The sequence below is a fragment of the Candoia aspera genome, chromosome 8 (assembly GCF_035149785.1).
Source record: "Candoia aspera isolate rCanAsp1 chromosome 8, rCanAsp1.hap2, whole genome shotgun sequence".
Taxonomy (NCBI): Eukaryota; Metazoa; Chordata; class Lepidosauria; order Squamata; family Boidae; genus Candoia; species Candoia aspera.
In genome coordinates, this window is record NC_086160.1 from 49170732 (window position 1) to 49182993 (window position 12262).

The 12262-nt window shown below is 36.9% G+C and overlaps 1 protein-coding gene across 1 annotated transcript in view; it reads right to left on the reverse strand.

Annotated features, from left to right (window-relative positions):
* Positions 1-12262, reverse strand: part of BLTP1 (bridge-like lipid transfer protein family member 1) — a 145567-nt gene that overhangs the window by 117446 nt on the left and 15859 nt on the right. Inside the window, exons 6-9 of the mRNA XM_063310165.1 lie at positions 11168-11354; positions 5848-5929; positions 5389-5582; positions 2053-2132 (exon numbers count right to left, since the gene is read on the reverse strand). Of these exons, the coding sequence (XP_063166235.1) occupies positions 2053-2132; positions 5389-5582; positions 5848-5929; positions 11168-11354 (543 nt within the window). The remainder of the gene's footprint in view (positions 1-2052; positions 2133-5388; positions 5583-5847; positions 5930-11167; positions 11355-12262) is intronic.

Sequence of the window (12262 nt, forward strand, 5' to 3'; positions counted from 1 at the left end):
CAGTCAATGACTGCCTGAAGTCTGGAACCCATGGACGTGACCAAATGCTGAGTTTCCTCCCTCAAGATGCTTTGCCAGGCCTTTACTGCAGCAGCTGAAGGCTGCTGCTTGTCTGTGGGTCTTTCTGCCTTCAGTCTTGTCTTCAGTAAGTGAAAAGCATGCTCTATTGGGTTGAGATCAGGTGACTGACTTGGCCATTGAAGAACATCCCACTTCTTTGCCTTGAGAAACTCTTCGGTAGCTTTTGCTGTATGTTTTGGGTCATTATCCATCTGTAATATGAAGCAGCGTCCTATCGGTTTGGCAGCATTTGGCTGAATCTGAGTAGAAAGTATAGCCCTATACACTTCAGAATTCATCCTGCTGCTCTGATCAGCAGTCAAGTCATCAAGAAACACCAGTGACCTGGTTCCATTGGCAGTCATACATGCCCATGCCATAACACTGCCTCCACCATGTTTGACAGATGATGTGGTATGCTTTGGATCATGAGCTGTTCCTTTCCTTCTCCATACTTTTCTCTTCCCATCATTCTGGTGCAAGTTAATCTTGGTTTCATCAGTCCAAAGAATCTTATTCCAGAACTGGGCAGGCTTTTTTAGGTGTTTGCTGGCAAAATCTAATCTGGCCTTTCTGTTCAGGAGTGTTACCAGTGGTTTGCACCTTGTTCTGAAGCCTCTGCATTTACATTCAAAAAGCTGTCTTTTGACTGTAGATGTTGACAATGAGATGTCTACCTCCTCAAAAGCGTTCTTGACCTGGCTAGATGTTGTGAAAGGGTTCCTCTCCACCATGAGCAGAATTCTGCGGTCATCCACTTTAGTTGTCTTCCATTGTCTTCCAGGCCTTTTGCTGCTGCTGAGTTTGCCAGTTAATTCCTTCTTTTTCAGGATGTTCCAAACTGTTGTATTGGCCACTCCCAATGTTTTTGCTCTCTCTCTGATGGGTTTATTCTGTTTTCTCAGCCTAATGATGGTCTCCTTCACTCGCATGGACACCTCTTTGGACCTCATGTTGAGAGTTCCAGTGAACAGCTACCAAATGCAAATGTAACACTCAGAACCACCTCCAGGCCTTTTATCTGCTTGATTGGTCATGGGGTACCTAGGAAACAGGCCACACCTGGCCATGCAGCTGCTTGTAAGCCATTCGTTCCATTACTTATGAGCCACCAACAATGGGTTTGTGCATATGCCACTGGCTGTACTTCCTGAATGGTTAGTGCCCCCCTTTTGTCAAACCCCTTGAATGACACCTGAAAGTCCTGACTTTGCTCCCATCTGGGTGTGTTTCCTTTCAACTTCAGTGTGGTGGCATACAGAGGCCAAATGCCAAAACAGTTATTCTTGTTCCAATGTTTCGGGTCCTGACTGTAGAACCAGTGTCAAGGCCAACAACATTTGCCACTTACTGAAAAGCTTGTGCATTCTACCATCTGGCCATGCAAACAAGATTCCCTGGTGAGTATAGGAGATTTGCAGGGTTTTTGTTTCTCAAAATTTTTGCTAATATTTCTATCAAATATCCCCTGCCATCTTAGATTAGCACAATGCAGTACTTAATCGGACACTGACATAATTATAACCATTTTCAGAGGACTGATTTTAAAAAAACAGTGATTTACATAAGATCAGCTAGTAAACTTATAGATAAGCAAGATTTTAAATTTGCAGCTGACACTCATAGTCATTGCACAACATCAACTCAAATAAATTAATGGCTTCAAGTTACTTGTTCAACAGTTATAGGCCTTTATTAACTGTTCTACAGCTACTTAGGATAGGGTCAAATGGGATACCACAGTAATAAAGGCAGACTTAAGGATGACACAAGAATCCATGATGAGAAACTGAGCCATCTTTTAAGCTAAAAAGCAATTGCAAGACTAGATTGAATCACATTGGGCAGAGATACTCTATATGAAGGGGAAAGTTACTCTATATGAAGGGGAAAGTTAACTATTCTAGGGTACTGTTCCCGTTCAAAATGTTGACAAAAAAGCTAAGAACTTGCAAATTGTTATCACCCTTAAATGAGAAGAGTCACACTCACCTGGTTCATCCATATAGTAATAGATGTCAACATCATTTGACTGCATCACAACAAAACCTTCTCCCATTAATCTTGGCGGTCTGTTACAAAAGAGAAACAAAAAAATAGGAAGGAAAAATGTAAACACTGCATTTATCAATTGGATTCTAGTCAATGGAAGTTTATAATCAGTATGTCAGCCTTTAAGAGGCACAAGACTTCTTGTAAAAATTTCTGACTATTTAGTTATAGCCTTTGTTTTTCCAGTTAAATCACTTAAGACCTTTAAAAAAGGTTTTCAGGCAATATAAAAAATCTGCACTTTCCTCATGCTTGCGCTGATCCAAAGCATTGTTGCCTGATTCATCAACATTAACATTTTGATAATTAACATATTAAAATTCTCAAGCATTAACAATATTAAAAATGTTTATTTTCTTTGTTCCAAAATAAAGGTTTTAATTGAATTATTTGAAAACACATATTATTTTTAAACTTAAATATGGTTAACCAACTGAAATTATTGGAATGGTGTAGAGAAATTTTGTTGTAGCCAAACTAAATTTTTCAGCTGAAAAACTTTCACAGTATAATTTAAACATGTTGGTGATAAATTAATAATCTTTTTCCTAAAAAGTTCTTCTATCCTGTCCTATATTTCAGTCATTTGTTAATAGTTTGCTGTTACAATAGAACACAGATGCATTCTAAGATGCATCTGGCCATGATAATAAATAATAATTAATAATAATTAATAATAATAATAAATACTGCACTTTGGTTGTAATTAACTAACTCCCTTGAAGCAGTCTATTTTGCTCAGGCAATGATGGTCTACCTTATTATCTTTTACTCTAGTATCTATTTATCTATCTATCTATCTATCAAATTTGTCACCACCCATCTCCCCCGACCAGAAGGACTCTGGGTGGTTTACAACAATAGTAATCTATCTTGGCATTGAAATCACTTGCAACCATTATATTTGCATTTTGGAAAAATGAACAAAAAAAAGATGAAGCAGTTGTATTATTTAGAATAGGTCTTGGAAAAACACTGAGGACTCTTATACAATTCTGCAAGGAGGATATTCTGGAAATTGACCATCAAAACCTCAAAATCATGACTTTTACTAGGGGACCCAAGAGTCATGCCTAGCATATAGACAGGCATTCAATCAGGCAGGTAACATTATTTAAATATTTGGGAATGGTTTTTCAAAGTTCCAGTAATAGGAAGTCTCATGCCTCCTATATTGCCTAAGATGCTCGCAGGACTGAGGCTGCCATCTTTAAATTTATATGAACAAAAGAGTGGTTATATTCTTGCCGTCCTTAAATTATTCAAAGCAAGAACACTGGGACAGATGCCCTATAGTATCTAGCTGTGTCCATATAATGACTCTGGCCTGGGCCTGCTAGAACAAGTCCAATCTGTTTTTTTTAAGACAGGCATTCCAGGTTCCTTGCCATGTCACAAATGCTGACCTCTGTCTAAAGGCAAGTGGGTGAAAGTGGAGGCTAGAGCATATGTATGCATATATCTCTGTGTGTGTGTCTGTGTGCACGTGCTTAATTTAAACATTAAATTACTGGTAAAAGCTATCATTTCTTCCTAGCCCCTCTATTTTTGGTAGATAAATTCCTGTCTGTTTGAAACAACACCAGTAGTGACATTAAGTCTAGAGGTCCCTGGAATTTTATCAGGCCAATTCTGTGCTCATAGCAAATACTAGACACTAAATACTAGGACCATTTAAGTAGGCTCCAAATCTATTATTGACAGTCAAAGGTATAAAATAACACCTGTGGCATCTTATATAATTAGAATTAACCAAACATAAAAGGCCCTTTTTTCTTGCACAGTGTGATGTCTTCCCTTTGGCTGTTTTGAATAGAAGATATGGGAAGGACCTGCATATTTATGCCCCTGTAACATTTATGCCTCTGGCAAGTCTAGAGAAATTGACAAGTTCTTCAGACTTCATTTTAGCATTTTTTATGTTTCTAAAATGTTTCTTCTGAAATTTAAATTTTTAACAGATTTTTGGAAGTTTATTAGTTTTAAGGTTTTAGGTTCATATATTGAATAGCTTAGACTGGAATTTTATATAGTTACCAGAGAGTAAATACCACTGAATTTCAGAAGATTTATTTTAACAGGACATGTGTTTAGCAGTACATTGCAATAAATCTTTGTAGAAGAATTTTTAGCCAGGTACACAACAACTCAGCATCAATGAGAGACTGAGCCAGGTTTCTCTGCTAACCTAACCCTAAATGAACTTGGAATCACCAGGCATTCACACTTCTAAAGCAGTACTTTGCATTAAACATTTGGAATCAATTCTGAGCACATGTCAAGGTAGGCAAAAAATACAGATGGATCCCTCTGCACCAACAGAGTGCTCTGCTCATTCATGTGATTTATTTACTTTCTTTTCGCCAGTCTGAAGGCTAGAGAAACAGGACAAGTAAATTTATCTGTTAAACAGGAATTTTTGAAGGGTCAAGGGCTGCAATCTGTTCTCCTAATCAGCTGGAAGGCTGCAAAAAGATTTCTGATTATGTGGAACATTCCTAGAATATACAGGACTGAATTGTTTTGGCCCTTTTTTGCACTTTTTTTTTGGTGTTAATTAAAGCAGTATGAGAGCCAATTTGGTGTAGTGGTTAAGGCATCAGGTTAGAAACTGGGAAGCTGTGAGTTCTAGTCCCACCTTAGGCACAGAGCCAGCTGGGTGACCTTGGGCCAGCCCTAGGAAGGAGGCAATGGCAAACCACTTCTAAAAAACCTTGCAGGGACTTGTCCAGGCAATCTCTGAGAATTGGATATGATTGAATGGATTTAAAAAAAAAATTAAAACAGCAGGCACTCTAATTTCAATCCTCAAAACTCACCCCAAACTCTTAAAGAGTCCATAACCATGCAATTAAAATTCAGTGGCAAACATGATTAAAATTCATAGTGTGATTTGGGAGCTGTTTGGGGAAGAGGCTATAAAGTAGTGCTTAAAAGTTTGTGAACCCTTTTGAATTTTCAATATTTCTGTACAAATATGACCTAAATGTGATCCTAAAACTAGATAAAGAGAACCCAATTAAACAAATGACTCAAAAACGTTACCTTGTTCATTTATTTATTATAAGTGATACCTTATACCTTATCATTTTACTTTATCATGTGATATTCTGTGAAATGTATGCCTGGTTAACATCAACAATAGCAGTCATTTTATAATGGCATCCATGACACTTCCTTAGAATTTGAAATTATTTAGAATTCCCTCATTCCCAAGAGGTTGGATACCCCAATACTATATTACATATTCTATAGGTTTAACTCATAATTACTTACTCATCATTTTGAAGACCAACATATCTTGGACTTGGAACAAGCATAACCCTCACATTTTCCAGTTTTCCTTTTACAATATGCATAAACTGATCCAGATGGCTTGAAGGGGGTTTTGTGGTATAAGTTAAGAAAGCATCATCAAAGTTAATACACAAAGTCTGAGGCTGATAATGATTTCCAAAGGCTAAGCGACCCTAATTTAAGAGAAAGACAACTGCGTGTTAACTTTTAATCCTTTGGTAGCAAGATATTCTTTTAAAGTGGTTTTACTTAGCATTTTAAGGAAACCATGTATATCACCTAGAGAAATACACACACACAAACATATATGTATATACTGTATATCCTAAAAAATATTTCTAAGATCAAAATGAAATATTGTAAAGACTACTGAAGAAAATGATCTTAAAAATCCATAGAAAATCTAAAACACAAATGATGAGGATCTTTTTTACTTACTGTGCTAACATTGACTTTGATTACAGGAATAAGAGATCTCCATGAAGATGAGGGGTCATGAGAATCACTTTTTCCTTTGACACTGAAGAAAAAAATGCAAAGAGTTTACATGCTGAGCAATATAAATTAGAAACTCCAATATCACTTGCAAATTAACCCATATCAAAATGGAACTCAACTTCATGCCCAGAGGATTGCAATCCTATCTCAAGAAAACACAGGACTTGTAATACGTATATTTAAAAACTAAGTGTATATAACACAGTACTGTAGTATAATTTATGATTATTATCTTAAAACATTCCCACCCTGCATCCTTGGTGAAACCTTATGTCAATAATCATGTACATTCATGTGAGTATTGTTGGTATGGATCAACTTCCACTATTCAGGTGAGTGGGGTAGGCTATAAGTTGGGACCTAAAAGAGCTGCTCATTTTTAAATTGTTGCTTTTAAATTATGGAATATGGAATATGATAGGAGGTAATGGTAGCATGATAACCATTATGGTGAGTATCTCTGAACCTGTACTGGCCATTTAACACATTAATATCTAGAATTTAAATGTTATATATTTAGTTTCCAGGGATGAAGAATTTAGTCCTGTGAATTCTGATAGACACTATTCTTGCCTCCAAACATGGTATATAGTTGGAACTTAATCACCCAATAAAAGTTGTTTTTCAAATGTTCCAATATATTTTTTTAGTCAAAAAGATATCAAACTATGTTCTAAAACCTAAGTGTTCTGAGAAATCATGTTGAAAAATATGTACCTTTAGAGAAAATACACTTCATAAATACTTTCAAATATTTTTGTGCTTTCTTTTTAACCAACAGTTTAATGAATACAGAGCACATTTATGAATGAACTGGAAATATCAAATGGATCAGAAATGTCAGTCTTACCTTCAGAAACTATTTACAAAAGATGGTGGAAGTCATTATTAGAAAATTTTATACTTCAGCAGAGTGCCATGTGGGAAGAAAGCTTGTATCAATAGTACCTATTACTGGACCAATTATGTTTTTAAATACTGTAATACATTTTCCCACAGATTTTCCACTTTGGAAAAATTATTCTACACAATTATGTCTTATATAAAGCTGAGTAACCAGATAATTTTCTGTGAAAACTCTTAAGCCATTAATCCCCTGGAAATGCTGCAACTACTATAATTAGGCTAAAATAACAGCAAAACAAAATAATTGCAGGTAGTTCCACTAACCTTTTAAAAAAGATTTTCAATTGGATCATGCAAAACCTTTCAAATTAATGCACTGCCTTATTCTGAAATGCTGCAATTGCTACAATATTTAATTAATTTTGGCTTCAATCCAGATAAGTAGGAACAGAAGATGATTCCCATTCCACTTGGGAACATTCTCCAGATGATCTTCCAAGAGTCAGAGAATTATACGAGTACATCTAAGGTATGGCAGCTGAACAGAAAGTAGGTATCACCAATCCCAACACATTCAGAAGGTATCTTCAGTCTGCAGGAGAGGTATTCAACAGCCTCAGCAGGACAGATTAGGTAACTTCATCTTCCACCAAGCCTTCATTTCAGCATTTTCTAGTTTCAAGTTAATTTTCTAAATTAACTCATTTTTTAATTTAAAAGGTTTTTTACCCTACATCTTCCATATCAGTATCACCTAACAAAGGAAGAAACAAATGACTGCTAGTTGAATACTCGATGAAAACTCCTTAATCTCACAACACGTGGACAGACTCAACCATACTTTCAACTGGGAAACTGTGAGCATCCTAGACCAAGCCAAATCCAAAAACACTAGTGAATTCCTGGAAGCTTGACACTCAAACAAGTGAGCCATCAATAGGCACATAGAGGTAAACAACATTTACATACCATTCAAAAGAGACAATAGAAAAGCTAAAAGACCAGGACACCTCCTCACCAGTAATCAACACACAAATATGCAAAGATTAACACCAGGATTAACACCAGATGAACAATCAAACAGTACACAATACCCTAATCAAGGAACTATTAAGTCAATCAACCAAGCAGCAAATAACAGCCCAATCAAGGAACTCCCAAGGAGAGAACAACACCTCCACCAACACAAGCAGGGCAAGCCACTGGATATAAACAGAGAACAAACCCCACTCCCTTTTCGCACTGAAGATGTTGCCTAGTCTGGCAATGAAACGCCTGCAAGAAAACAACAAGGCTCAAGAGCTACATATATTCTCTTTGATTGAACCTACTTTATTGAAATGAGTGTTTCTGTTTCCTAGTCAGTTACAGATAATTAGAGATACCATCTTAATATAGAAATGCCTGTTCTGTAGAGCATATTAACAAACAGTCCAATACTTCAGTTCCAATCAATAGGTGCAAGCTAAATAATCATATGTTCAAGCGAAGTATAAACAACATTCTGTACTATATTCAAATGTCTGGAATATTAGATATTCCAATATTGATTTGTCATCTAAAGCCCAAACAATTGGAGACTTCCGGTGGGGACATGGCGGACTGAACAGTTGTGCCCACAGGGTGGAGTTGAAAATGCGGCAATATTTTTCAGGCTCAGGAAGGTTTTCCTGAAGCCCAGGAGTGTTCTCTGGATAAGGGAAACACCTGGAATCACCCCATCTGTTCTCCGGACAGCTGCTTGTAGCCAAAAGATCAGCATGTGAGGTTTGAGTCTGATCCTGACTCTGAAAACTAAACTTTTCTTGAGCCAGAAGGGGAAAATGAAACTTATCCAGAGGGAATTGGGGAAATAGAAACCAGGAGTGACTCAGCAGAGTGGGAGAAATCAGAGACACTGATTGGACAAACTTCAGAGGGAGGTCTGAATCCTCCAATCAGTGCTCCAGAGAGAAGAACAGAGAAGCGTGTGAGGCAAAAGGCTGCTTGATTGGCTGCAGAGGAGAAATGACATGGGAAGGATCACTTAAAAAGTCATGTGCACCAAGAGCAGGCTGCCGGAGACAACCGATCCTTCGATCTCACAGCATCTGCAGAAGAGTCCTTACTGGAGTCGGGAGCCTTGCCTGTAGCTGACACAGAATCAGAGCCATCTCCTCCTGCTGTCACGGACCTGCTTCATTCACATGCCACTCCAGTCAAGCCTAGTCTTGCCGTTCAGCTGAGCACAGTCTTGATTCCAGTTCCAAGCCTTGTCTTGCTGTTCCAGCCCAGTCCAGCCTTGCCTCCAGATTCGAGCCTTGTCTTGTTGCTCCAGCCAAGTCCAGCCTCACTTCCAGTTCCAATCCTCGCCTTGATGCTCCAGCCAAGTCCTGCCTTTTCTCCAGATCTGAGCCTTGTCTTGATGCTCCAGTCAAGCCTAGTCTAGCCTCTGTGCCAAGCCTGACACTCAAGCCTCCTCCTTGCCACACATTCTAGCTACACAGGGTCTTGCTGCCTCATTGAAAGGATTAGCTGAGTTCTGCCTTGCTGTCTTGCCACAATCTCCTTCTACTTCTGAGTCTGCAGCCTTGTCTTGTTATCCTCCACTGCCTGGGTGGACTTGACTGAATTGCACTGTCTAATCTATTCTGAGGACTTTCATTGTTGTAAATAGTTATTTGTAAATAAAGAATTTAATAGTAATTCTGCCTGGCCATCTCATAAACAGGACACAGCATTTCACGTTCGACTGGTAAGAGCTAACAGGGAGGTGGGGACATCACCATTTTTCAAGCCACACTGTAGGCTTAAAGGGACATTAAGGCCGGCCACCCCATTTCTAAAGTATGCGTACCCTAAAAGAGGCTTTCTATAGTGAGGAGAAGCTGGCTCTCTTGGTGTTTATTGTTATTTTTGAGACTACTTTTAAAAAAAAATCTTTTTTAAGTTTTGGACTTCATTTTCCTTCCAAATATTAAGGAGGATTGAGAGTAAACAATTGTCTTCCTGTTATTATTTTTGTACTAAATTTGAAGATATTAGCATTTGCCTACACGTTGAGTCAGCTAATTTGAACTTTCAAGCTTTCTGCTTCTACTTTCCCTTGGGAACTGTCTGCTTAACTCACTTTCACTTTGTGTAAACACATTTCAGAACTTTTCTGTATCTTCGACTTTCAGTGGTTAAGCTCCTAGGGGGCGCCATTATCTACTGTGTGGGACATGGAAGATCTTAAACAGATTTTTTCTGACTTCCACCAAGATTTTAAACAGATTCTTTCTGACTCCTATCAAGCTTTTATGCAAGACACTGTGGAAAATATGAGGTCTAAAATGTGTCATCTGGTTGGGGAGGTAGTGGATGAAACTGAGGAATTTAACAGTGATAGAAATGTTTTTTTCTAAGAGTGAGATCAGGATTTCTATTGAGATTCTGGATGAAGACTGGATAGTGGAGTTGGAGAAATCTAAGGGAGAGAGAGATCTGCAAGCAACGAATGAAACTGGTTTTCTGGTGGAATGCCATGAAAAAGAAAGGGTCATTATGTATGGGACGTTTTCTGAAGAGAAGTTGAAATTTTTGAGGAAGGCAGTTGGGCTGTTTGATTTTTCTAAGAAAAAGCTCTGTGCATGTTGTGGGGATATGTAAATGCTCTGGTTTATTTTGAAGCAGGATAAGGGTCAAAGAATGTTTATCTGGATTGCTTTTAGGGTTTGGCTGATGTTATTTATTTTTAAGGATTTGGATTAAGATTATTATGGTAAAAATGTTTATTTGGATGGTTTTGGGTTTATTAAGATTATTAAAATGGTTGTACTATTAAGTATAATGGCAGACAACAATGTACTTTTTAGTTTGATTTTTATTAGAGTAGACAGAAATATATAGAATAGTAGTAGGAAGGACATAAATAAGTGTTATCTTTTGGGGGGGGAATTGTTTAGGAGGTTTATATGAATTTTTTTTCTTTATTTTAATATAAGGGGAGGGAATAACTGTACTTATTGATTTTTATAATGTGCCAAAGTGGAATGATTTATAGAAATAATGTGGTTTTGGTTTAATACAGAGTAAGAGATTGATTATGGAAAAATTTTGTATATCCTTGCTGTTAAAAGTCAGAAGTCACATCTTTCTGTAATTTTGAAAAAAAAATTGTTTTGTTTTTTCAAATCTTTTTACTTTTTCTTTTTTCTTTTGTTGTTTTTTGTAGCTTTTATCTTTGCCCTGAAACTTACTAAAATTCTTATTTAAAAAAAGGCCCAAACAATTAAGTGGCCAGTAGCCTAATAAGGAGAGATCTAAGTTTTAGAACCAAAAGAAGGAACCATTTTTAAAGTTTTGTTGAGTGTTTTTTTAATCAAAATTAAATGGTAAAACAGTAAATTTAGCACCACATTCAAAGACTCGTGTAAATAAAAATAATCTCTACCTTTCAAGATTTGTATGTGTTTGTTCTTGCCCATTTTCTCGTGCTTTTTCATCCTCTTTTTTTGGAGGAATTATGGTTGGATCTAAACCAAATAATTCCTGAAGTTGCCCATAAAGATCAGAACGGTTGTAGACATGAAATTCAAAATCATTCACCATGATATACAATCTTGTTTCTGCCTTAGGATCTATGGAGTTCAATAAAAAAGATGGATATTTCATCTGGTAAACAGGTTTTTAAGGTCAACCACAAAAAAAAATGTAAAAACATTAATTAAACGGAGCATGCACAAGTATGACTTTTTAAAATAACTGTTAACCAACCAATATGCACAAGTAACATATCGAATTCAAGTTTGTAAACAATCACCTGCATAATTTGTATTATCATTCAACAATCAAAGTGAAGACTTACAACAATTGTCTTATTTAGACACCAGTTAGTAGCTTCTGTCTTGTGGGCAGCCAGTAAGATCAACAGAAAACACTACTTATTTAAATGCAAAATAGGTTTAAGTATGGCTGAAATTCTCTCCAAAGACAAATAAAATGATTGGAAAGAAATGCAAACACTCACAGAAACAAAAAGAGCACTCACTGTTACTGTGCAGTCTAATTGACTTATTTTGGAATATGTGTTTGCTGACTACAACCCACTCAATCAGGAAAATTTTGTAGCTGTTGTATAGAAAAGCAAGATGCCTCCCTTTGTCCCTTGTTTCTGTGTCTTTTTTCCTCCATTAACATATGATTGTCCAAAAAGGTTAGGAGGGAGGAGTGGAGTAATTAGCTAATAGATAGGCAAACAAAGGCAGCCAACAGATTTCATGTGTATTTTGTGCACATGTTCACTACAACCTCTTACTGTACTACTGCTTTGTCTTCTATATCCCCATCTATTTTATTTCCATTTTCATGTTTATTCCACTTATAAATTACAAGCACAGTCAGCATTATAGATAAAGCATTACAGAACATGGCAATGGTTCCTCTGGTCTGCAGAAGAAATTACAGTGTGCTATAGAAGGGTCCTCAGTGAGATCATTGGTCTCCATGGAGTGAGGTATCATCAGTATACTGATAATACTCAACTGTA